The sequence below is a fragment of the Serpula lacrymans genome, assembly GCF_000218685.1.
Source record: "Serpula lacrymans var. lacrymans S7.9 unplaced genomic scaffold SERLAscaffold_2, whole genome shotgun sequence".
In the NCBI taxonomy this organism is placed as follows: Eukaryota; Fungi; Basidiomycota; class Agaricomycetes; order Boletales; family Serpulaceae; genus Serpula; species Serpula lacrymans.
In genome coordinates this window covers 219256-244128 of record NW_006763291.1, presented here as the reverse complement: position 1 = coordinate 244128, position 24873 = coordinate 219256, and the positions used below count along the sequence as shown (strand labels likewise).

Sequence of the window (24873 nt, the reverse complement as noted above, 5' to 3'; positions counted from 1 at the left end):
ATCAAGTTTGATCAAAACGGAAACATTGAGAGATACAAACAAACTCTGGATTGTTGCACGAGGTTTTACTCAAAGGGAGGGCATTGATTACCAGGAGGTTTTTGCTCCGGTTGCAAACTTAGAGTTAATCTGAATTATTCTAGCCCTGGCAGCAAAGTACAACCTAGAACTTGATCAAATGGACGTATCCACAGCTTATCTCAATGGAGAACTTGAAGAAGAACTGTACATGCTTCCTCCAGGGGGTGTTCCTATCCAACCTGGATACTGCTGGAGATTGAAGAAATCCATCTACGGGTTAAAACAAGCTGGTTGTATATGGAACAAAACCTTTGATCGCAAGCTCCGAGAGCTGGGTTTCACAAGACTAAAGCAGAAACATGTTTCTATGTATTTCAGGACAACAAACAAATATGCTGTGTTGTTGTCTATGTACATGACCTCTTCCTAGGAGCTTCATCCCGAACATTCATGGATATCACAAAAGCCAAACCTGAATCCATATTCAAAATGCGGGACCTTGGAGAAGCAAAATACATCCTCAGAATAGAAATCCAATGTGATCGTTCAAACAAAACAATATCCCTATTGCAACGCCAATACATGGACACAGTCCTGGAGCATACTGGAATGAAGAACTGCAAACCTGTATGGACACCAATGGCCCATGGATCAAAACTCCTCGCCAATGCTCCAGGGGAAGATATTGTGCAACACAAGATGCATATTGAAGGGCATCAAGTGTCATACCTCTCAATTGTAGGCTCCCTCATGTATGCCATGCTTGGAACCCGCCCAGACATTGCCTACATTGTTGGAATACTAAGCAGACATAGCTCAGCTCCAAGGAGCCATCACTGGGAAGCTGCAAAATGTGTTCTCCGATATCTGAAAGCAACCAGGGAAATGGAACTACGTTATGATGGCACAGATGTCTCCATGGACATGAATTTCTATGGATATTCGGATGCAGATTGGTCTGGAGACCCAGACACGTCTCGATTAACATCGGGATTTGTTTTTATCACCATCCGAGGAGCAATCTCCTGGACAAGCAAAAGACAAAGCATGGTAGCTTTATCCTCCACGGAGTCAGAGTACATTGGATTGAGCAATGCTGGACAACACCTTGCATGGCTTTGGACATTTTTTGAAGAAATTGGACATGCTCAAAATGGACCTACAAAATTGCACTGTGACAATCAAGCAGCTATCATTTTTACACAAGATCCACAGTTCTGTGCTCGCACAAAACACATTCAACGGAAATATCATTTTATCCAAGATGACTTAGTATCAAAGGGGGAGGCAGTAATCAGATACGTTCCTACAGGAGATATGGTTGCAGACATTCTCACTAAACCCCTTGTCACGACTTGAACCAGAAGCGCTGGTCTGAGCGCTAGTTTCCTTTTTCATTTTTCTTTGATATCTAAATCACATGACAGATAAGATATGTTAAGCTGCTGCTTTAGCGCGGATAACATAACACGTAGTTATATCAGATCATGTGACCATCACGTAACGTAAGTCTAGAACCATTACAAAGAACATCAGTCAGCACCTCATGGCTGCTGCATGTTAGCTCAGTCAGCACCTCATGGCTGACTTTCAGAAACATATATATAGTAGACCATCATGTACATACTTTCCTCAGTTGTTGATTAATTCTCAATCGCTATCTTGTAACGCTACTTGTTTGATTTGAACCTTCGTCCCTCCGTTAGCTCGGTAAAGGGGATAAGGGTTTTACACAATCAACAACTGCCACAAGTACCGTTTATGAATATAACAGCAACAATCCTAACCACCATCATCGTCACCGTCATCATCATCTTCCTCATCTTAAACCTACTTAAACGCTCAAACCAAACTACCACTACCCTCCCACTTCATCACCTACCCACTCGCCCCGACACCATTTTATCATTTTTCCCTGCCAACGTCTCCCCCTCCTCATCCCAAGACTCGTTCGTAACCATCCCCCTGTAAATACATTTTATATCACTATAATCTCTTTGGTGTGGAACCATTGGGATTTTCTCGGTTTTACCTAGTTTCATTTTCGATTTCCTCTGACCAGGCCGCGCATTTGCGTCCGCCAGTCGGGAGAAGTACTGAAAGCTTAATAAGCTGGTCACATTGGGACAACCATTCGGACCCCAATTTATCACTATACCTTTTACATAAAATTCGTAAAATACAAAAATAGTTACCATACATACACAGTCAGTAGTGGGCTGAAGAGGACCACTTTGACTCAAAGAGAAACAGATAGACTACTAGGATCTTAGAAAGCGGTGTATCGATCCAGCTTATCACTGGTGAACTCCTTTCTATGCTTAGTAGAGATTTTTACATTTGGATCGGAGAGCAACACATTTACTCTCAAGATTACGTATTCAAAGGGCAATTCCCCCTACCAGAAATAGAACCCATCAGAATTCCATCCCCTTTGATTAAATCCGAAACTCCCCCTCCTCCCCAACTCACATTCAATGTCAAACCTAGAATATCGCGATCTGCCCGAGCCATCCAACAGCACGGACAGCGCATTTACCAGGGAAATGATGGATTCATTACCCAGAATAGACACTCCCCCCCCGAAAGAAGCGCGATTGGAAGCATACGTAAAACAAGAAGTAGAAAAAGCAATAAGACAAACACAAATGCACTACCAATCGCAGCTAGACGAGGCGCTCGAAGAAGTGAGCGTCTTGCAAAGAAAATTAAAGAGACAGATACCGCCACCTCCAGAAAAGGTGGAAAGAAGTAGAACGGCACTGGAGAAACCCGAGAACTTCTCCGGAGAAAAGAAAAAGTATAGGGCCTTTAGAGAGTCCTTATTACTACATTTCGAAGACGATGCCGTATATTTCCAAGATGACCGAAAAAAGATAAGCTTTGTGCTATCTTTTATGAAAGAAGGAGAAGCCTCGGCCTTCCGAACCGATTGGCTAGAGAACCGAGTCGACGCCCAACAGCTGGGGCTCGATATTACAAACACATACGGAAGTTGGCCATATTTTGCGGACAAAATGGAAGAAAGGTTCGAGGACAATTTTGAGAAAGAAACTGCCAAGAACGAAATATTGACCCTGAGACAGGGCAATGAAACCGCCCAAGCCTTTTTTGAAAGGTTTGAGGAAAAGAAAAGATGGGCGGGATATACAAATAGGATAAACGAAGAGTTCCTAATATCTCTACTCAGAAAGAACATGAACAAGCCGCTAGTAGACAGGGTGATCTACGGCGGGCATATTCCCAGAGATTACCAAGAGTGGAAGAGGGAACTCATCAGGATAGACTATATTTGGAGAGAGAGAGAAAAAGAGAAGAAAGGTTCCGATATCGGGAAGAAACCCTATTCGGAACAAAAGAAAGAAGGAGAGAAGAAAAAGGACGGAACTGGGTATACCTATACCGGTAGCGGAGAAAGAATGGAGGTAGACAAAGCAAAGTTCCGCACTGAGGGACGATGCTACCGATGCGGAGAAAAGGGACATAGAAGCTTCGAGTGCAAAGACGCACAAAAAAAGAAGCCACAATTTAATGTCCGGGAGTTCTTAGAAAAGATGACAAAAGAGGAAAGGGAAAAACTCCTTGAGGGTTTTTAAAGAGGCCAGCGGTACCGCATCGACCGACTGAGCCTAAAAACGTTTCGAATCGCTTCCTTTAACTGTAGATACATATGACTCAGAATTGTTAAGCTGCAGCTTTAGCGCGGATAATAATAAAACTATTTCCACTCAGACAAAGAAAGAAATCCGAAACGAAAAAGATGCAACTAGAGTAAAAGCGGCGCAGAGTGATAAGACATCCGCAGTCTCGACGGCGGGCGAATCACTAAAAAGTGCAGCATTTACGATAGAACCTAAGATTCCTACACCCGATGCGGCGAGCTCTACGGAGAAAAACGCAGCAGAGACTGTAGAAGAAAGGTCAGGAGCCCCTTTAAAAAAACCTAGAACAGAAGTTTGGACCCCAAAATGGGTAGTAGACAGGCTAAGAGACCAAAAGGAAGAAAGATCCATTGGGATTCTGAGTGCCTGCACACATAAAAAGAGAGCGAGAGAAGTAACCCGGGAAACGATAAAAGAAATCAACCGGTTACCAAAAGTAGAAGCTATACAAGCGATCATAGAAATTGCCTCCCCAAAAAAGTACATTAGGGGCACCCAAGGCAATCAAATGAACGTGAAATGTAAGCTTACTACATTAGATACTCTCCAATCAGAAACAGTCGAAGCACTATTGGACAGTGGATGCACGGGGAGTTGCATCGACTCCCAATTTGTGAAAGACAAAAGATATGAGACAAGGAAGATACCGAGACCTATTCCAGTCTATAATGCAGATGGAACTCTTAATAAAAACGGAGCCATCAATGAATTTGTAATACTACTCATGGAAATCGACGGACACATCGAGAAGATACATCTTGCCGTAACCAATCTGGGTAACGGAAAAATGTTTCTAGGACATGAGTGGTTAAACAAACATAATCCTAAAATAGACTGGAAAGAATCGAAGTTGACCTTTGAAAGATGTCCTGAAGTATGCAGACCGAGAATCCGAATCTCTGATCCAGAGGAGGATCCGGAAATATTCTTTGAGGAACTGAGAGAAGATGAGAGGATGATACAGGTGAATCTCCATAATTTCGAAGATGCCACGATCAACGATCAATATTACCATATAAGAGCCCAAGGCACAATGGCACAAAAACTAGCAGAAGCTGCAGGCAAAGATCGAAAAGAAGGAGGATTCGAAAAGATAGTGCCAAAACACCTTCATCAATACAAAGACGTATTTGATAAAAAGGAGTTTGACACGTTACCTGAAAGAAGGCAATGGGATCACGCAATCGAACTAATACCGGGAGATCACTCCCTAGATTGCAAGATCTATCCATTAGCAAGAGGAGAGCAAGAAGAGCTAGATGCGTTCCTAAAAGAGAATCTAGAATTGGGACGGATAAGACCATCGAAGTCCCCATTTGCATCACCATTCTTCTTCATTAAAAAGAAAGACGGGAAGTTGAGACCAGTTCAAGATTATAGGAAGCTAAACGATATCACTATCAAAAATAGATATCCACTTCCGTTGATCGGGGAACTAGTAGACAAATTGAGTGGAGCAAAATACTTCACAAAATTGGATGTAAGATGGGGATATAACAATATCCGAATGAGAGAAGGAGACGAGCATAAAGCGGCGTTTAGGACAAACCGGGGATTATTCGAACCATTAGTCATGTTCTTCGGACTGACAAATTCCCCTGCCACGTTCCAAACGATGATGAACACGCTTTTCAAAGAGTTGATAGATGAAGGATTAGTAATCATATATCTAGACAATATCATGATATTCACAAAGGATATAGAAATGCACCGAGCAACGACGCGACGTGTGTTAGAAATCCTAAGAAAGAATCATCTCTATCTTAAACCAGAGAAATGCGATTTCGAACAGACAGAAGTGGAATACCTGGGACTGATCATCTCAGAGAACGAAATTCGCATGGATCCGGTAAAAGTAGAAGGGATTAGCAAATGGCCAGAATGCAAAAATAAAAAGGATATACAAGCATTCTTGGGATTTGTAAATTTCTATCGGAGATTCATAGAGGGCTTCGGGGAAGTAGCCAAACCATTGACCAAGTTAACGGGAAAAGAGGACTTCATTTGGGGAAATGAACAACAAGAAGCATTTAACACATTAAAACAATGTGTAGCTTCAGCCCCAGTGTTAGCTCTCCCAGTACCACATGGCCAATACAAAGTAGAAGCAGACAGTAGTGACTTCGCTATGGGTGCTGTCTTATCACAAAGACAAAAGGATGACTGGAAGCCAATTGCATACCTCTCGAAAGCGTTAAACCCCACAGAACGCAATTACGAGATCTATGACAAAGAACTTCTTGCCATCATGACGGCACTTAACGAATGGAGACATTACTTAATAGACGCAGAAGAGGAATTTGAGATATGGACAGATCATCAAAATCTGCTGTATTTCAAAGAACCAAAGAAGTTGAATAGGAGACAAGCGCGGTGGATGACGGAGTTGAGCCAGTATCACTTCACAATACATCATATGCCAGGAAGGAAGCATATAAAAGCAGATCTTCTCTCGAGGCGATCAGATCATAACAAAGGAGAAAACGACAATGAAGACGTCGTGCTACTGGATGAGAAACTATTTGTAAGAATGACTCTCTCTCCAGAACAAAGACAAAGGATCGCAGACAGTCAAGAGAAGGAATTAGAGATTTCAAAGTGGATTACAAAGAGAAAAGGAAATGTAGATGAGCTGATAAAAAAGATGAAAGGAAAGATAGAAAGGAAAGAGGATGGCTGGCTAGACGAAGACGGTTGCATAGTATTCAAAGGCAGGATCTATGTACCGAAAGATGCCGCGTTAAGGGAAGAGATTATCCGAAGAAACCACGACTCTGTTGTTGCAGGCCATCCAGGAAGATATAAGACAAAGGAGTTGATCACTCGACAATACTGGTGGCCTTACATGGACAGAGATATCACGAGATACGTAGATGGATGCGAAGTCTGCCAAAGGACTAAGACAGACCATAAAAAGAAAGCAGCACCGCTTCATCCAAACGAGATCCCGGATAAACCGTGGCAGATCATATCAGTAGATCTGATCGGACCGCTACCAGAATCAAATGGATATAACATGATAATGGTAGTAGTAGATTGGTTTACCAAAATGATCAAAGTAATTCCCACGCAGATGGAAATCACATCAGAAGGAGTGGCACAACTATTTAGAGATCATGTATTCAGAAACCACGGCATACCCGAGAAGATCATCTCCGATCGGGGACCGCAATTCGTTTCAAAATTCATGAAAGATCTACATACGCTTCTTCAGATAAAAGCGAATCCATCAACGGCTTGGCATCCACAAACAGATGGACAAACGGAGAGGATCAATCAAGAGATAGAACAGTATCTCAGAATCTTCGTGAACCATAAACAAGATGATTGGGCAGAATGGCTTACCCTAGCAGAATTCTCTTACAATAACAAACAACATTCTGCGACGGGATATAGCCCGTTCTACCTGAATCATGGACATCATCCGAGAACACAGGAAGTAGTGAAAGTGGGGGTAAAGAACGAAAACGCAGAAGATTTCGTAAAGAGAATGACAGAAACAAGGAAGAGAGCAGAAAAGTCGCTGCAAAAGGCAGCTGAACAGATGAAGAAGCAGTACGATAAGAAGAAAAGAGAAGCAGTAGAATATAGAGTAGGAGATAAGGTGTACGTAGAAGCGACCAATATCTCAACAGATCGACCAGCTAAGAAACTGGACGACAAGAGACACGGTCCGTTTGAAATACTGGAAAAAATAGGCGAATCGGCATATAAATTAACGCTACCACCGACATGGCGACCTATTCATCCAGTTTTCAACGAGATAAAGCTTACACCGTACAAAGAACCACAATTCGACATCATCCGAGAACACAGGAAGTAGTGAAAGTGGGGGTAAAGAACAAAAATGCAGAAGATTTCGTAAAGAGAATGACAGAAACAAGGAAGAAAGCAGAAGAATCGCTGCAAAAGGCAGCTGAACAAATGAAGAAGCAGTACGATAAGAGGAAAAGAGAAGCAGTGGAATATAGAGTAGGAGATAAGGTGTACGTAGAAGCGACCAATATCTCAACAGATCGGCCAGCCAAGAAACTGGACGATAAGAGACACGGTCCGTTTGAAATACTGGAAAAAATAGGCGAATCAGCCTATAGATTAGCGCTACCACCGACATGGCGGCCTATTCATCCGGTTTTCAATGAGATAAAACTCACGCCGTACAAAGAACCACAGTTCCCTTCCCAACAGAAACCTAAACCGATACCGCCGGTAATAGTAGACGGACAAGAAGAATACGAAGTCGAAGAAGTTCTAGACTCGCGTCTAAAACGAGGGAAATTGGAATACTTAGTACATTGGAAGAATTATCCAAAAGAGGAACGCACGTGGGAACCCGAACAACATCTAAACAACTCACCAGACAAGGTCAAAACATTCCACGACCACAACCCTAGTGCACCTCGACGGATCCGATTTCAATTACATTTCCAACCCTTTGAAAACTTCACAACGACTAGAGTCCGAAAACAATTGTTTAATTGGGAAAACGGAAAGATGGACCCCTACTTTCGGGACGAAAGTCCTAAGGAGGGGGTAATGTCACGACTTGAACCAGAAGCGCTGGTCTGAGCGCTAGTTTCCTTTTTCATTTTTCTTTGATATCTAAATCACATGACAGATAAGATATGTTAAGCTGCTGCTTTAGCGCGGATAACATAACACGTAGTTATATCAGATCACGTGACCATCATGTGACGTAAGTCTAGAACCATTACAAAGAACATCAGTCAGCACCTCATGGCTGACTTTCAGAAACATATATATAGTAGACCATCATGTACATACTTTCCTCAGTTGTTGATTAATTCTCAATTGCTATCTTGTAACGCTACTTGTTTGATTTGAACCTTCGTCCCTCCGTTAGCTCGGTAAAGGGGATAAGGGTTTTACACCCCTCACTCATGAAAAACACTGGAAATTCTCTAAAGCTATGGGACTACAGTTGCACTCGAGTGGGAGTGACAAAACCGGTGTCATGCACCAAAATTGATTGGTAGCATGGACAGGTGTCAATAACGAAGCGAATATTCGAAAAGACTCGCCTTTGCGCCACACAGGCACAGTGCCACGTGGAATAGTAATTAATATTGCCTGTTTCGAACTTGTGGCTGATCAGCACCACCTCTATTAGGCAATCCAGTCACGCTCACCTTTGCTTTTCCATCTGGTACTTTCCGTGTTTCGGCATTTCGGCAAATTTTCGCGTCGCCACTGGCTACACATTGCATTGCGCCCTCACTTTTGTCGTTTCCCTTACTCCCCTTCCTTTGCCTAGCCCCACCATGGGCCCCTTCCTCTCCTTTTTATTCTCACCCAATGGTCGTTTCTGGATCCCCATTCTAATCCACTTGTTCGTCACCTCCACCCTCCTCCTCCTCATATTATTTGCACCCCCACCATTTCTGATGTCACCACTTCCTATCTGCTTCCGTCGCCGATCCGTTGACTACCACGTGCCACTGCTGATATCAGCAAAGCCCCGGCGGCCGGTCCAAATAGGGCAACAGGTCCATCTTCATGACGTCAATCTGCCATCACATACTATCAAAACATCGGTCACTCGTCTTGCCTGGTTGGAGCGTGGGTGGGTAGTTTTTGAGCTGGAGAAGGTTCATCCCCTTGCGTCGCCCATGCTCATCGCTGTCCCATTCACTTGGGTACACTTATCTTTTGTCCATTGTCTTCACTACAGCTACAGCTACCACATGCTGCCTGGGACTCACTTGTTCCAAATTGGAACTACCTACTCCCCTCCCTCCCTCGCTTGACCAGGTGGTCCAGTACAACCAGTCCATTGGTAAAGCCATGGAACTGTCAGATTTGGACTAGGTGGTGGACCGGTGGCTCCAGTTTCTTTTTTTTCAGCAGAACATTCATTTACAGTGCGATTATTTTTGATTTTTGAATCATTTTTATGGACACATATTTTTTAGAATGCCTGACTGACAATAAAGGAACTGCGTTGATACTGATAGTGTTTTTCCTTGCCCTTTTTTTACTGCATCTTCCCATGACATCATGATTTTCTTGCTCTCTTTTTGCTATTGGACTTTACTTTATGGCTGTACAAATCTGTGACATTACTTTCAGCATTCATTGTTCTATCCCTTTCTTTCCCTTATTTTGATGATCTTATCCTGTAGCAACTACGCAGGATTTGTCAGCGTACATTCCTTCCTTCATGTTCTTTCTCATTCTTTTTGCGCAGCTATACTGTGCATAGCCTACCTTTCTTTTCACTATATAAACCCCTGTATTTTACCTTGTAAAAACAACAAAGAACTCGATTCCAGACTTCTTCTCTAAATCTCAAGTTCACTACTCTGCTACTTGTGATCCAGTGTGGTCACAATACTTCCCACTGCTACCACTGCTATCTGCTGTCATCGTCACTCGTCATTTTTGAAAGTCACTGTCATCCCTTTCGATTAGAGTCCTTCTGAGCACTACAGTTTGTGCGTCAGGAGCCTGCTATCACTGGGAACCTCGTCACCTTGTCATCTTTGTCATTCTCAAACCTACTTTGTGCTACAATTAGCAAGGTAGTGCTCATCTATACTCGTTATTAAGCCCCCATCTTCTATAAATTCAATTATCCCTCCTCCTCAAAACCCACACCCATACCTCTCTGGGTTTTACTTTGAAGGACCTTCATACATACCACCCCACGAACAACCAGAGCACCCACTGTTCTAGGAGGCAAAGCCCATAAACAAGTTCCGTGGAATCTGGGAGGATTGTTTGTTAATTTGTTTTTGTGTGTGGTTTTCTAACAACAGTTCTCATCATCGACACCGGATAAACCCAGTCTCTGCCAAAGCAGCCATTGTTCTCCATGGAGCATAGCCACCACTTCATGGAGTAACCATTGTTCTCCTAGGAGTCATTATACTGTAGCAAGTAGCACCTCCAACTATAAGTAGTAGGGGGTTTAGTATAGAAATACCTCAGTTGTTTCTATAGCCTCTCAGGCAGCGGCTGAGGTATGTTACATTACATTTATTAGAGATCACCTTAAACTAACATCTATTGTAGTTTCACTTAGGTAAATAATAAAGTCGTTTCTATAGCCTCTTGGGCAGCGGCTGAGTTTCACTTAGTTTTATTAGGAAGTAGTCGAGCATCGTACGGCATAGTGTGATGAAGAGATGTGGCACAGGCGCCAAACTGGGAAGGCCCAGTGATAGAGGTGGCCCGTGCACCTAATATACCGCATCAGCAAATTTGTTTCCGTCTTCACATATATATGACTTTTCGTTGTCAGGCAGACACCTCAGATCTTCTCTTGAAGTCTGAGGTGAGATATCCCTTTTATTCAATTACATACCTAGCTTATATCTTCATCCCCAGTTGTTTTACTTACTAGACCAAACCCGAACAACTTGAGCATCTGCATCCAATCACACTAGCCCTATTCCAGGGAACACTCAACAAGTGGGAGTCATTCACAACTGAATATGCGCCAGGCGGCACAATTGACCAAGCCAGTACTGAGGAGCGTGATGCTGCATGGATGCCTGCAACGAATGACGCAAACAAGGGGGCCCTTGGCGTATTCCGGCTGTGTGCACGAGATAAGCCTACCTATGGTTCAATAATTTCAGACTCATATAGAAAAGGTCTATATTCAGGAACATGTACCTATGGTTCAATAATCTTTAGGTACATGATTAGTAAAGTATTGTAGTTGGGATAGGCTATGAGGTACTCACTTCAGACTCGTATAGAAAAGGTCTGAAGTGAGCCTCTGTGCGCGAGCGGCTTATATACTGCTGCTCGCGCCAAAGCGTCAGTCTTACAAAAATCCTTGTCCCACTTTAAAGCGTAGACATACAAGCGTATATACAGAAATCCTATTGTTTGTTTAGTAGCTTAGTGAAGCGGCGAGTAGCTTGTCCTCGCTTGTATTCCAACACCTACCTTATCAATGCATCAGCACAATGTGATCACACAATTCCGCCACAATGACACGCAGTTGTTTGTGGACGCAACATTCACCTCAGAAGATTTTTGCCATGCCATGCGCCTCGTGAGAGAAATTGATAGCACTGGACTCGAGAAGAAGTGCCACCTTGAGATCATTCAGCATGAAGAGGGTGAGGTCCAAGCAAAGAGGCAGAGGGTTGCAGAGGCAGCAGAAGGAAGCACAGAAGAAGGCGAGCCGAGAGGCTGAATGCAATGCCACAGCAATAGTCCTGACGCCAAATGAAGAAGAACTGAATCGGCTCACCAAGGATAAGCTGATTATTCAACTGGAGATTCACCGGGTACAAGACTCGACTATACCTCGGGGCCGGTGAGGCATAGTGAAGAAGGACCTCATAAGGATATTGATAGCTCAAATCTCTGTCGTTCTCCAGCAAAACATGCACACTGCATGTGGAAGTGGTCCCTGTGAGCAAGATGGAAGCTTGGACTCGAGCTAGGGGCACAGTCAAGATTCTCGCGATCACTAGTTTCTTTGCATTTTTAATAAAACATAGTCATTCATTACTTCATACAGTACGAATACAAATACCTACTTGCTATGTGTACATTCCGAGCTTAATACACCATATAACGCAGCTTGCTCGAAACTACTCCCTGTGTCATTTCATAGTGCGAACTTGAGGGATGCGAATATTAGGTAAGCATCACACACTTTTGGCGGAGGCTGCCCACAAACGGTGACTCCCTTGGTTGTGGACCAGACCTTCCGAATTGGGAACACAATGCCAGGTCCAAGATAAATGTTCGGAGTCGAACTCGTTACGCATATTTGGTTCCGTGCACTGACAAGGTCGGCTTTATCTGGTTTGCTGCATACTGTAAATCACGTTAAAGACTATCACTTTTCTCCTTTTCGAACAACTCCACTACCCAAAGTCACTGGCATTACACGATTCAAGAGGCCTCGAGTGGAACAATCGCAACAGGTCACGGGCTTACACATCATATTCCACCGCTATAACCTTCTACTCCATGGATGCGACGACAGTGATTCACGAGCTTGAAGATATTTATGACTGGCCTCCTCCTGTAGCGAAGCTCGCAGACTTACTTTCTCAGCCACTCCCATCTTGGCTTGCCACCGGTCCATACCCTTTCACGTCCCCTTGTGCCTCTGATTCTGTAGATATTCTATCTGGACATCCAAAGGATCGTATAGTAACGACCGAGAATTATGATTCTGGCGGCTCTACGTCTTTGAAAGTCGTGTTTGACTTGGTCATGACGGCCTCGTCTGATTTACGCGCCCTCAGTGGCAGGGTTGCATACGGTTGTCCTCGCCCCACCATTCCAATTTGGATCACAATGCTTAAGCATCTATTTCTCCATTGCTCGGAAGACATATCGATACTGTAATGATCTTTTCTCTTTCTTTTGAAGTTTGCATATTTCTGATAACTTGACGCGCGGATTTATTTTCAATTTTTAGTGAAGATGAATATTTTGTCAGGCCACGCGCGCCTCATTCGCAGGATGTTTCCTCCAGTGGTCCAATCACCGACGGCTTTGCATCACTTATTATAGCCCACTATGTCGATCGAGCGGATGAAGATCAAGACACTGGCTCAGCATGTCACTCCTCACAAGACAGCTGTACGAGCTCTTCTTCCGATGACAATTCTTCTCATGTACGAGACGAAAACTATGGGGATAACGGCGAAATTACGAAGAAGAGGAAGGCAAACACGAGTAGCTCAAAGAATCATTCTTTGAAGTTTCCTATCCACGCCCATCTTCTTCCCACACGCGGTCGCCATCTCTCCGCCGTCCTCCCGATTATTGCGGTTGCTGACGAATATAATATCATCCCTCTCATGTCAAGTATGCTTTACCAACGGCGTGTTTGGCACATCGACCAACCAGTTATCGGAATTATTTTCCAAGGGACTGGAACTGTTGGCCAAGTCTTATTTGGTTGGCTGGATTACGATTCTGGGACGAGCGGAGATTTGGTAAGCTCTTCTTCTCTCTTCTATGGCTCGACTGAACCCTTCTCTAGCCTGGGGTCCATATCGCATGTGCCAGCCCAAACTCTCAGCCTAAGGCGTCATTAGGCATATTCGATTTAACCGACCCAGTGGCCGCCATGTCATTGGCCCAATTTGTGCTTGCATTATCGTCGTATTTCAAGGACCTTATCAACGCCACATCAGTAACGTCTGTCGATGCGGATCCATCCCTGCACTGGAGATCAGATCTCATCGATATCTCCTCTGAATCAGGAGAACAATGGAAGGAGCGAGTTTCAAGGTGGGCATGCGACGTACACGTGTCCACATGCGCGAGGTTCCTACTATTTTCAGTTTTGTAGTTGCAGGGCATGCATCCTTATTTATTTCTTTTTAAAGCAGCGATACTTCCTCTTCTCCTCCCCGTACCCCACCATTACACGCTACACGTTCTCAGCCTAGCTGCTGGTCCCCAACTATGTCTTCGAGAAATCTGCATACTATTCACGAGGAAGGACACGATGAACCCAGAGGCTCCAAGTCTCTTCGAAGCGGTGTCAAACGTGATGGTACTCAAAGTGACCACAAAGTGAGCAGGTGAGCATGGCAAGTTTTGAGCGTAATGATGGAAATGATATAGTAAATTGATATTCAGCGATAAAAGCTTTTCTGCAAGTCAATCTTCTGTTGCAAAGCACTCTGTAAGCAAAAAGTCGACAAAAATGTTATCAACCTCTAAGTGAGAGCATATACATATACATCATGTGTTGAATCGTGACTTACAATATTTAGAGATAAAAGCCCCGCTGGAAATCAGCTTTCTGTCGACAAGTACTCCGCAAGCAAAAAGTCGAAAACAAATGTATCAAACTCTAGGTGAGAGCATATACATTAAACGTGTTAAATCATGACTGACAGCTGGGATAGTTTTGCGATGAAGAGTGAGAATGGCTTAGATGAAGAATTATCGATTACGAATTGGCTTTTTGATAGAAGAGCTCTCACGATCGGTAGAATCCTGTTAGCAGATCTTGCTCAAGACCCAGAATCGGAACACAAAGAGATTAACGAAAAAATCAAATTTTACGACGAGACGACTAAATTTTGCTGGCCAAGCAGCTGGAAAACATTGGTTAGTTTCCTCGATCTTAGTGCCACGTCTTATATACTCACGTCAATGCAGAGTGACCTACCTGGATCAGACCTTAGCATTGAAGGGCATCGTAGAATGCTTTTTGAAAATTATAATAACTATGTTCAGGCTGGCAACGAGGTTCCAGACCTGGAGACCAAAATCATGGAACTCCTCTCCAGTCGGTTCTCCTCTATGTTGTCATCTTCCGATGGTGCATATACTCGAGCTCTTGCAGCGGCGAAACGTAATTCTAATGAAGCTGAACGCCGCCATGATTGGGACAATCTGTTACTCAAATTTTTCACGACCTCGAAGTACACTGGTAGCACAAACCGTGATGTGTTGTAAGTACCAGGCAACGCGCCCTAAAGCATATCTAATCGTTTACGTAGGCTGGAACGTGTTTTAAATGCACCTCGAAATATAGCCCTTGACGCGATGAGGACTTCTGCTGCTGATCACGTGCGAGAGCGCTCTGCGCTAGCACGTCAATATCGTTTACATTGCTTAGCAGCGTACAACAACGCTGTAGAGCAAGGAAACCTAGATATCGACACTCACGCTCTTCAGGCGCTTAACCAGTCTGCTTCATTTGTCGAGCAAGTCAAGGGTGATATAGAGGCCCGCTTGCTCGATGCCCTCGAACGTCGCACCAACCAAGAACCAACACGTGGAAAATGTGATGCAATTCTAGTCGTACCCCTTGAAGGCGTCTGCGCTAAGATCGTTAAAATCCTTGGCCAGTCCGAAGGCAGGAAGTTCGTGAAAAATCTTGCTTTGATAGCACATCCTGGTGCGGAAAAGTCGGCATCTGGGACTGGGAAGAACGACAGAGGTGAGAAAAAATAGCTGAGTCGTAGAGCTCTTGCTAAACTCGAATGAAATCAGCAAACTCGGACTCAGCTCGACATCTGACCGTTGAGCCTCAGCCATCATCGGTCACGGACAACAGCAAATCAACTTCCTATCCCTCCTTGCACAATGTCTTCACGGCAACTGTTCCGAGACCACCCTCCGAGTCCTCGGAAACCCTGTCGAAAGATGTCGTTCAGCTTCAGGCAGCCCAGGACGGGGAAATAGACAATGATTTATTATTGCCAGTCCTTACCGCGGAGTACAAGAAAAAAGATGTTACTACGACATTCAAGGCTTTGAACCAGTCTCGAATGTATACGGTTTCAGCACTGTATTTTCTGAGATCCTTGGGGATCGTTGATTTTCCACTTTTTGGCCTAGTCACCTCTGGGTCTGAAGGAGCAGTATCAATGGCTTGGTACTCGTCCAAGCAACAAGTAAGTATGTTCATTGATATGCTCATTGACATCTTACCATCCCTCACCATAGAAAATTTTTTTAATGGAGCGGAACCTCCAGTTATATGACATATCAGACCCGCTCCAAGTTTACGAGTTTTCTGTAGTTCTTCTTCGCATTGCTGAACATGGTCAGAAGCTCAAAGTGAAGCTGCAAGAAATGCTGAGCAAAATAGATGAGCGAAGCAAAATTAAAACATTCAAGCACTGGTCTAATTTGGCTCAGCCAAAAGAACTGTAGTATATCTCAAACCATGTCTATAGGCTTGCATAGCATCACTGTCACATTTGTACATACTTTTGTATTTGTGGACATGTCTGAACACCTGCATAAAATATCAGAAAATATTAAATATTATTTAAATGCCTTGCCAGCCACTGAAATGCCTAAATATTAGTCATTGCTTGAAATATACAATGAAAGAGTTGCTATGTAAAGGCCATTACAATCTCAGTTTGCAATGCCAATTGCCATGAGCGCTACAATGTCATTACCAGGCCAGGCTCAAATTGTAATTAGAAAAATGCATTATCAAATGAACCTTTATCTTTACAATGGACTAGTGGTTGTTATTAATGATTTGTATAATTGTTATCAGGAAACTTGTAATCATTATTGAGGAATTCTTATCATTATCAGGGAACTCTTATCATTATCACAGAATCCTTATCACTGAGATACAATTCTAATCATTATTACATTTATTTGACTTACATTACCAGGATTCGAACTAAGGGCCTTGTACTTTATTACAGTTACACATTACTACCAAATTGGAGCATAATAACCACTACACTATTCTACCGTATTTACTATATCATTATGCTTCAATATGATACACAAATTTATGCCATTGTAAGGTCACTGCAGTATGCACTCATTTGTGTGTGCCGACTTTCAATGCTTTAGTGTGGGGTGCTACGCTGGCTCAATATGTGAATGGAACATGTTAACCAACTGTATTAAAGACAAAGAGAAATATAAGCTACTTTTGAGATCTTGTAGTAGCACATTGATATCCAGAAGTACCAGTAACTTTCCTTCCTCTTTTCCCTCGCACATTAGCACTCAATGAAACTTCTGAAACCTCAACTTCTGCGTCTACTAGGCCAGGAGCAACGGCAGGTCCAAATTGAGCAACTGAAGGCCTTGGATTCTCGGCCACAGCAACACTCTGAGTGTCTGAATCTGTCAATGTATCCATATCCGGAGAGAGTGAGACTATTTCTATGATTTTGTGATTAAACTTACAATAACTGCAGCCCAAGCAACTGATCCTGGAGTGACGCTGTAGATACCCCAGTTCTGCACATTGGTGTGCCACACAGGCACAGTGCCACGTGGAATAGTAATTAATATTGCCTTTTTCAAATCTGTGGCTGATCAGCACCACCTCTATTAGGCAATTCAGTCACGCTCACCTTTGCTTTTCCATTCGGTACTTTTGGCATTTTGGCATTTTGGCAAATATTCGCGTCGCCACTGGCTACACATTGCATTGCGCCCTCGTTTTTGTCGTTTCCTTCACTCCCCTTCCTTTTCTTAGCCCCACCATGGGCCCCTTCCTCTCCTTTTTATTCTCACCTGATGGTCATTTCTGGATCCCCATTTTAGTTCACCTACTCGTCACCTCCACCCTCCTCCTCCTCATCTTCTTTGCTCCCCCACCATTTCTGATGTCACCACTTCCTATCTGCTTCCGTCGCCAATCCGTTGACTACCACGTGCCACTGCTGATATCAGCAAAGCCCCGGCGGCCGGTCCAAATAGGGCCACAGGTCCATCTTCATGATGTTGATCTGCCATCATATACCATCAAAACATCGGTCACTCGTCTCACCTGGTTGGAGCGTGGGTGGGTAGTTTGTGAGCTGGAGAAGGTTCATCCCCTTGCATTGCCCATGTTCATCGCTGTCCCATTCACTTGGGTACACTTATCTTTTGTCCATCGTCTTTGCTACAGCTACAGCTACCACATGCTGCCTGGGACTCACTTGTTCCAAATTGGAACTACCTACTCCCCTCCCTCCCTCGCTTGACCAGGTGGTCCAGTACAACCAGTCCATTGGTAAAGCCATGGAACTGTCAGATTTGGACTAGGTGGTGGACCGGTGGCTCCAGTTTCTTTTTTTTCAGCAGAACATTCATTTACAGTGCGATTATTTTGATTTTTGAATCATTTTATGGACACATATTTTTTTTAGAATGCCTGACTGACAATAAAGGAACTGTGCTGATACTGATATTGTTTTTTTCTTTATACTCTTTTTACTGCATCTTCTTATGACATCACGATTTTCTTGCTCTTTTTCTCTTATTGGACTTTATTTTTATGACTGTACAAACCTGTACCATTACTTACATAGCATTCATTGTTCTATCTCTTTCTTTCCCTTATTTTGATGATCTTATCCTGTAGCAACTACGCAGGATTTGTCAGCGTACATTCCTTCCTTCATGTTCTTTCTCATTCTTTTTGCGCAGCTATACTGTGCATAGCCTACCTTTCTTTTCACTATATAAACCCCTGTATTTTACCTTGTAAAAACAACAAAGAACTCGATTCCAGACTTCTTCTCTAATCTTAAGTCCACTTCTTACTGCTACTTGTGATCCAGTGTGGTCACATCACTTCCCACTGCTACCACTGTTAACTGCTGTCATCGTCACTTCCCACTTTTGAAGTCATTGTCATCCCTTTTGATTAGAGTCCTTCTGAGCACTACAGTTTGTGCGTTAGGAGCCTGCTATCACTGGGAACCTCGTCACCTCGTCATCCTTGTCGTTCTCAAACCTACCTTGTGCTACAATTAGCAAGGTAGTGCTCATCTATACTCGTCACTAAGCCCCTATCTTCTATAAATTCAACTATCCCTCCTCCTCAAAACCCACACCCATACATCTCTCGGTTTTACTTTGAAGGATCTTCATACATACCACCCCACGAACAACCAGAGCACCCACTATTCTAGGAGGCAAAGCCCATAAATAAGTTCCGTGGAATCTGGGAGGATTGTTTGTTAGTTTGTTTTTGTGTGTGGTTTTCTAACAACAGTTCTCATCATTGACAGCGAGTTCCGTTTTTGAGGCGCTAGGACCTGGGATATTGATACAGGAGGCCAGAGTGTCACCATCTACTAAATCCTCTAGTTCTGAGTTGGAGAAACGTGACATAGTTGGTAATGCTAATCACCAGAAGTGACCAACAGTTTTGGAGGGGCAGGCAATGTAACATAAGTTAGTTTTGACCCTTTCAATAGTGCTAGCATACTGCCTACCTTGAAGTGCGAGGTATAAAGTTTCTGGGAGCTGTGATAATGCCATTTTGGCCATTTGGATTAAAAACAGCTGGTCCAAATGTGTTGTCCATACCAGAAAATCAACGTAAAGTATACACAATGGAGGGGGATACTAGGTTGTAGGTTTATGACTAAAGACTCTTCTTGCTGTGATGCGAGAAGCTTCATCCTCAGCTAAATCATGTAATTTCAGTCAACTCTATAGCCAATGATAGGATGTAAAATGTGCCTTTGTGCATCAGATATTATGGGCCCGATCTTCTTGGAGAGAGGGCCCTTGTGGCTAGTAATAATAATGTAATAGATGAATATGAGCACCAGTGTCGATGATGACAACTGCAGTTAGAAAACCACACACAAAAACAAACTAACACATAATTCTCCCAGATTCCACGGAACTTGTTTATGGGCTTTGCCTCCTAGAACAGTGGAGTGGTCTGGTTGTTTGTGGGGTGGTACGTATAATGATCCTTCAAAGTAAAACCCAGAGATGTATGGGTGTGGGTTTTGAGGAGGAGGGATAGTTGGAATATAAAAAGATAGGGGCTTTGTGGTGAGTATAGACAAGCACTACCTTGTCAATTGTAGCACAAGGTAGGTTTGAGAATGACAAGATAATGAGGTTCCCAGTGATAGCAGGCTCCTGACACACAAACTGTAGTGCTCAGAAAGACTCTAATCAAAAGTGACGAGTGACAATGACAGCAATTAACAGTTTTAGCAGTGGGAAGTGTTGTGACCACACTGAATCACAAGTAGCAGAGTAGTGAACTTGAGATTAGAGAAGAAGTCTGGATTGGAGTTCTTGTTGTTGTTTTACAAGGTAAAATACAGGTGTTTATATAGTGAAAGAAAAGTAGGCTATGCATAGTATAGCTGTGCAAAAAGAATGAGGAAGACATTCTGGCCTATGATCATACCGAGGAAGTCCACTTCCTTCACTTTAAAATTACATTTTTCGGGTTTGACAAATAGGTCCCGTTCCTGTAAGTGTTGAAGGACTTCTTGCACAACCCTGTCATGCTCAGCCTCATCGTCCGACTTTGTAAATATTAATAAATTGTCAATGTAAATGAAGACACAGTTTTCCATATCCGCAAAGATCTCGTTCATCATGCTCTGGAAGGTTGCTGGTGAATTGGTCAACCCAAAGAACATAACAAGGGGTTCAAAAGATCCTCGATGGCACGTGAACGCGGCCTTCCAAGCATCTTCTTCTTTGATTCGTACATTATTGTACCCCCATCTGAGATCCATTTTTGTTAAGATTTTGGCGCCAGCCAATTTGTCTACTAGCTGACTGATCAAAGGCAGCGGATACGCATTTTTAACCGTGTGCTCATTCACGTAACGATAGTCCATAATCATGCGCTTCTTACCATCCTTTTTAGGAATGAAGAACACCGGGGACGTCATAGGACTTTTGGAAGGTCTGATGTAACCTTTCCTAAGCTGTTTGTCTATGAAACTAGATACCTCATCTCTTTCTGGAGCAGAGAGTGGTATCATGTGTCCTTTTCTTGGTTTGAAGGTGTCCTTCAAATCTATAGCATGGTCCCAAGGCTTAGCCTCTGGGAAGCGCTCTGATTTGTGTTTAGAAAAGACTTTCCAGAAGTCATGGTACTCGGAAGGTACCAGCCTCTTAATCTCTTCTTCGGGTTTTACCTCATCATCGTCATCGTCGATCTTTTCTAAAGATCTGAGCACGTAAACGTGACTAGTGTTTAACTTTTCAAGACGCTCATTGTGACGGACGTGATTTAGTTTACCCAAGTTTACACATTCCTGAGGGCAACGTGACAATGTGACAACCCCTGTCTGCCAGTTGATCTCAGGATTATGTTTAAATAGCCAGGTCCAGCCTAAGATTAAATTAATCTTCCCTAGTTGGGTAGCTTTGGCAGTGACTCGTTCTCTGTGTCCTTGGTATTCGACCACAAAAGAACATTTGTGAGTGATACAGCCACCTGTGTTAAGCGTGCCATCAACATTATAGACGGGAATAGATACATCTAATTTTACAAGGGGGAGTCCAATTTGTTCCGCCCAGACCTGATCTATGAAGATCCCGTTAGCGCCTGAATCAAGCAGTGCGCTCGTTGGGTGTACTTTGCCCCGGGCAAGGTTTTCCACGCCAACATCTAAATGGATCTACTTTTGGAATAAATACGTGCGCATCAACACACGCCTTGGGATTTTGGGAAAGGGTGGCTCCAGAGAAGAAGAAGAATCGAAAGATACATGTTTTTCTATTTTATTTTTACCAGAATCAAGCACCCTAGTATTTGTCTCGCCGGGGCCACGCTCCAAGGGAGATACTGGTGCAGCGGTAGTATCATAAATATTGCATTCACATTGTTTCATACAAGTACACATTTCAGATAACAAATTTAAAAATCTATTTACAAATTGGGGAGCCATCCCCGTCTTTCCGTTATTGCTTGTGCAACACCCCGTAGCAGGGGCCACTTTGTCGTGGTTTACTTCATTGTTAAAAGGAGCTAAGGCACCCAAGTGACCTAAGCCCCGAATTCTTTTCCCTGAGCCTTCATTTCATTGACCTGTTGGTCATAAAAGAAGGCCCGGATTTTGTTGTAAGAACGACCGGCCAGAGAGTTGAGCCGATCATCCGGCTTTTCGGATTCTAGTTGGCGTGCCTGGCACCCTTGATTTTTTTGTTGGGCGGCCTGCGCCCTGTTTCTGCAGTCTCGGGACATGTGTCCCTCCTGGCCGCAATTGTAGCAGTTCCCCTTGAATCTGCGCATCTGTCTGCCTTGGACCGCGCCGATATCCATAGGGGCTCCCTGCCCTGGTTGCAGCCCGAACGGCTTGAACCCGTGAGAGTGATTATGATTTTGGTTTGATGACCCAGGGCGCCTCTGGGATGTGTTGTTTTGTTTGGTGGACCCGCCACCTTGATGCATAGTGTAGAGCTCTATGGCTCTACTGACTCGTCGTACTTCCTCAGCCGCCAGGGCCAAGTTGTCGCTTCTTGTATCCTGCAAGTAGATCTGTTCTGCAATGCGAGGGTTCATATTACGTTCCAGCAGTTCTCCTGCATGTTCATTACCTAACCCTCCTTGGATGGAGAGGGCCAGGAACCGGGTTACAAAATCATCCGTCCTCATGTTTCCTTGTTTGAAGGAACGGATTTGCTGACGCGCCCAGTCACGCTCAGCTTGTGGTTTAAAATATTTTTTGATCTCTATCTTGAGATCGTCCCAGGTGGGCCACACTCCCGCAGTGTAACACTCCTGTAATCTTGGGCGTATCGACCCACCACAGGTCCTTTTAGGCAAGATAGCACTGCAGTTGCTACCTCAAAATCGTCGGCAAACGCGTCCCAGTTTGCCTTGACCCAAATCTGGAGCTTGATCCACCATTCGGCAAATTGCGCTCTGTCTCCTTCAAAGGCGCCGGGGTCAGTGACGACTTCAACCTTTTTGTTGAATTTCTTTTCAACCGAGGGGGTTGCTACAGGGGGGTTTGCCTGTATCTCAGCGAGTTGCGTGGTCAACGCCAGGATTTGCTGCCGCATGTTATGCAACAGGGCGTTGACATCTTGTTGTTGGGGTTGCAATGACATGTCGACTTGTTCTCTTTGGTAAGGTAAAAAAAAGGTAACTGGGGGTTCCCGCTTGCTATCTGCGGATCAACCTCTTCCCAGCTGAGTATCGGATCTCAATCTCCGACTACCCACACTATAGTATTTGAAAAGGTATATAAAAAGTAAACGTAGTAAACCCTGGTCCAAACGGTTGTCAGGGGGTGGTCCGCTTGTTAAGCTGTCAACCCTTCTCCAGACTGGCGGAGGCAAGTGCCCGGCCTGGTCAGAGGTATTTGAAAAGGAAGTTTTGTATTCTAAATCTAATCAACAGTGGTTCCACACCAACTGCTGAGCTATAGTACTCCCCTTAACGCTGGGGACCGCGTATCAAAGGTTTTGGGTTCTTCTCCCAAAGCACTACAAGGCCGTCGCTAGGAGCGCACCTATCTGCTATACGGGATATTCCTAACCACTAACCAATCTCCTTCACCCTGGAGTCCGGGTGCCCAGTGGGACTTTTTGCACAAACGTGCGAGAGAGTGGTAGGAGCAAGTCCTAATGTAACAACCAAGAGTGTTTTACTCCGGCGCACACAGAAACACACTATAGAAGATAATGGAAGATGGGGAGTGGTTACCCCTTAGGCTGCAGTGAGTTAGTTGGTATACAACAGGAGGACTCGCTGAGGAGTCTCCTGGATCTCTTGGGGTATATATACTACTACAGGTTTGTTTGTACATATGTACTATACAGTTGATGGGGGCAGTGGCTGATGATGTCATAGGGCCTAGCCCGTATGGCCAGCTCCACTGCGTGAGAGAGTTGAATCTAAAATAAGAGAAAGGCAATGCGGCGCGAGAAAGGGGAAATGCCGCGCGATACCATGTGCGAAAGCTAAAGTATAAAGTTAAAGCGGAGAATGAAAAGAAAGGAGATGTCCGGAAATTGTGTTATCGTAACAGGTGGAGGTGACAAAGAGGTGGATTAGAAATGGGATCCAGAAACGACCGTTGGGTGAGAATAAAAGGAGAGGAAGGGTCCCATGGTGGGGCTGAGTAAAGTAAAAAGCAAGGGAGAACGACAAAAGTGAGGGCACAATGTGTAGCCAGTGGCGACGCAAAAATTTGCCAAAATGCCAAAACGCGGAAAGTACGGAATGGAAAAGCAAAGGTGAGCGCAACTGGATTGCCTAGTAGGGGTGGTGCTGATCAGCCACAACTTTGAAAAAGGCAATGTGAATTACTATTCCATGTGGCACTGTGCCTGTGTGGCGCAAAGGCAAGTCTTTTTGAATATTTGCTTCGTTATTGACACCTGTCCATGCTACCAATTAACTTTGGTGCATGACAACAGTATTTACTGATACTAATGGCTTTGTAATATACAAATCTGCCTTGGGGATATCACTTTAACAACTAGTAGACACTATTTACAATGAAATACTATGGCTGTTGTCTCTTTTTACTATTAAGCTTTAAGATTGAAAACCAGCAAAAAGCAAACAAAAGCATGTATTAAAAACTCTGTATTAGGCCAAACCAGACACAATAGGACTATTAAGCCTTACTAATACCAGGCCAGCATTGTCCGTGTCCTCTGCTTGAATCGACGGATATCCTTTATCACAGCACTCAGGCTGAGTTAACAGGTCACCCTGGTGAGCTTGATCAGCATACTCCGGCACTTCAGCACAATCAGCCGTGTCAGCGCAATCAATGTGGCTAGCGCGTATTCACACTCATCACACGTATTATCCTTACAGGTATCTGATCAAACCTGTCCACAGCGTTTTGTATCTAATATGTTATCCAAATATTTTACAGCATTATCAGGCTGCATTCAGCCAAATCATGAAAAATGGATTTTTGCAACAGATATACATAGGCTATCCAGGGTATTCAATGCTTTTGATTGTGTAGTAAGTTTTCTGGAAGTGGAGGAATAGATGTGGCATCAA

General features: G+C 43.8%; 2 protein-coding genes across 2 annotated transcripts; both read left to right on the top strand.

Annotated features, from left to right (window-relative positions):
- Positions 1-11173: 11173 nt before the first annotated feature.
- On the top strand, positions 11174-12258 carry SERLADRAFT_377341 (uncharacterized protein; the record flags this gene model as incomplete). Its single annotated transcript, XM_007313170.1, has 4 exons — positions 11174-11263; positions 11682-11852; positions 11914-12142; positions 12206-12258. Coding segments are annotated over 2 exons (158 nt in total), but the record flags the coding sequence as incomplete, so codon positions are not given.
- Positions 12259-13117: 859 nt separating this feature from the next.
- SERLADRAFT_456310 (uncharacterized protein) lies at positions 13118-16432 on the top strand (the record flags this gene model as incomplete). Its single annotated transcript, XM_007313169.1, has 10 exons — positions 13118-13624; positions 13672-13958; positions 14021-14218; positions 14277-14360; positions 14414-14497; positions 14549-14753; positions 14805-15100; positions 15149-15591; positions 15645-16048; positions 16101-16432. 10 exons carry the CDS (start codon positions 13487-13489, stop codon positions 16308-16310), a joined length of 2349 nt encoding a protein of 782 aa, XP_007313231.1.
- Between the last annotated feature and the right edge of the window lie 8441 nt (positions 16433-24873).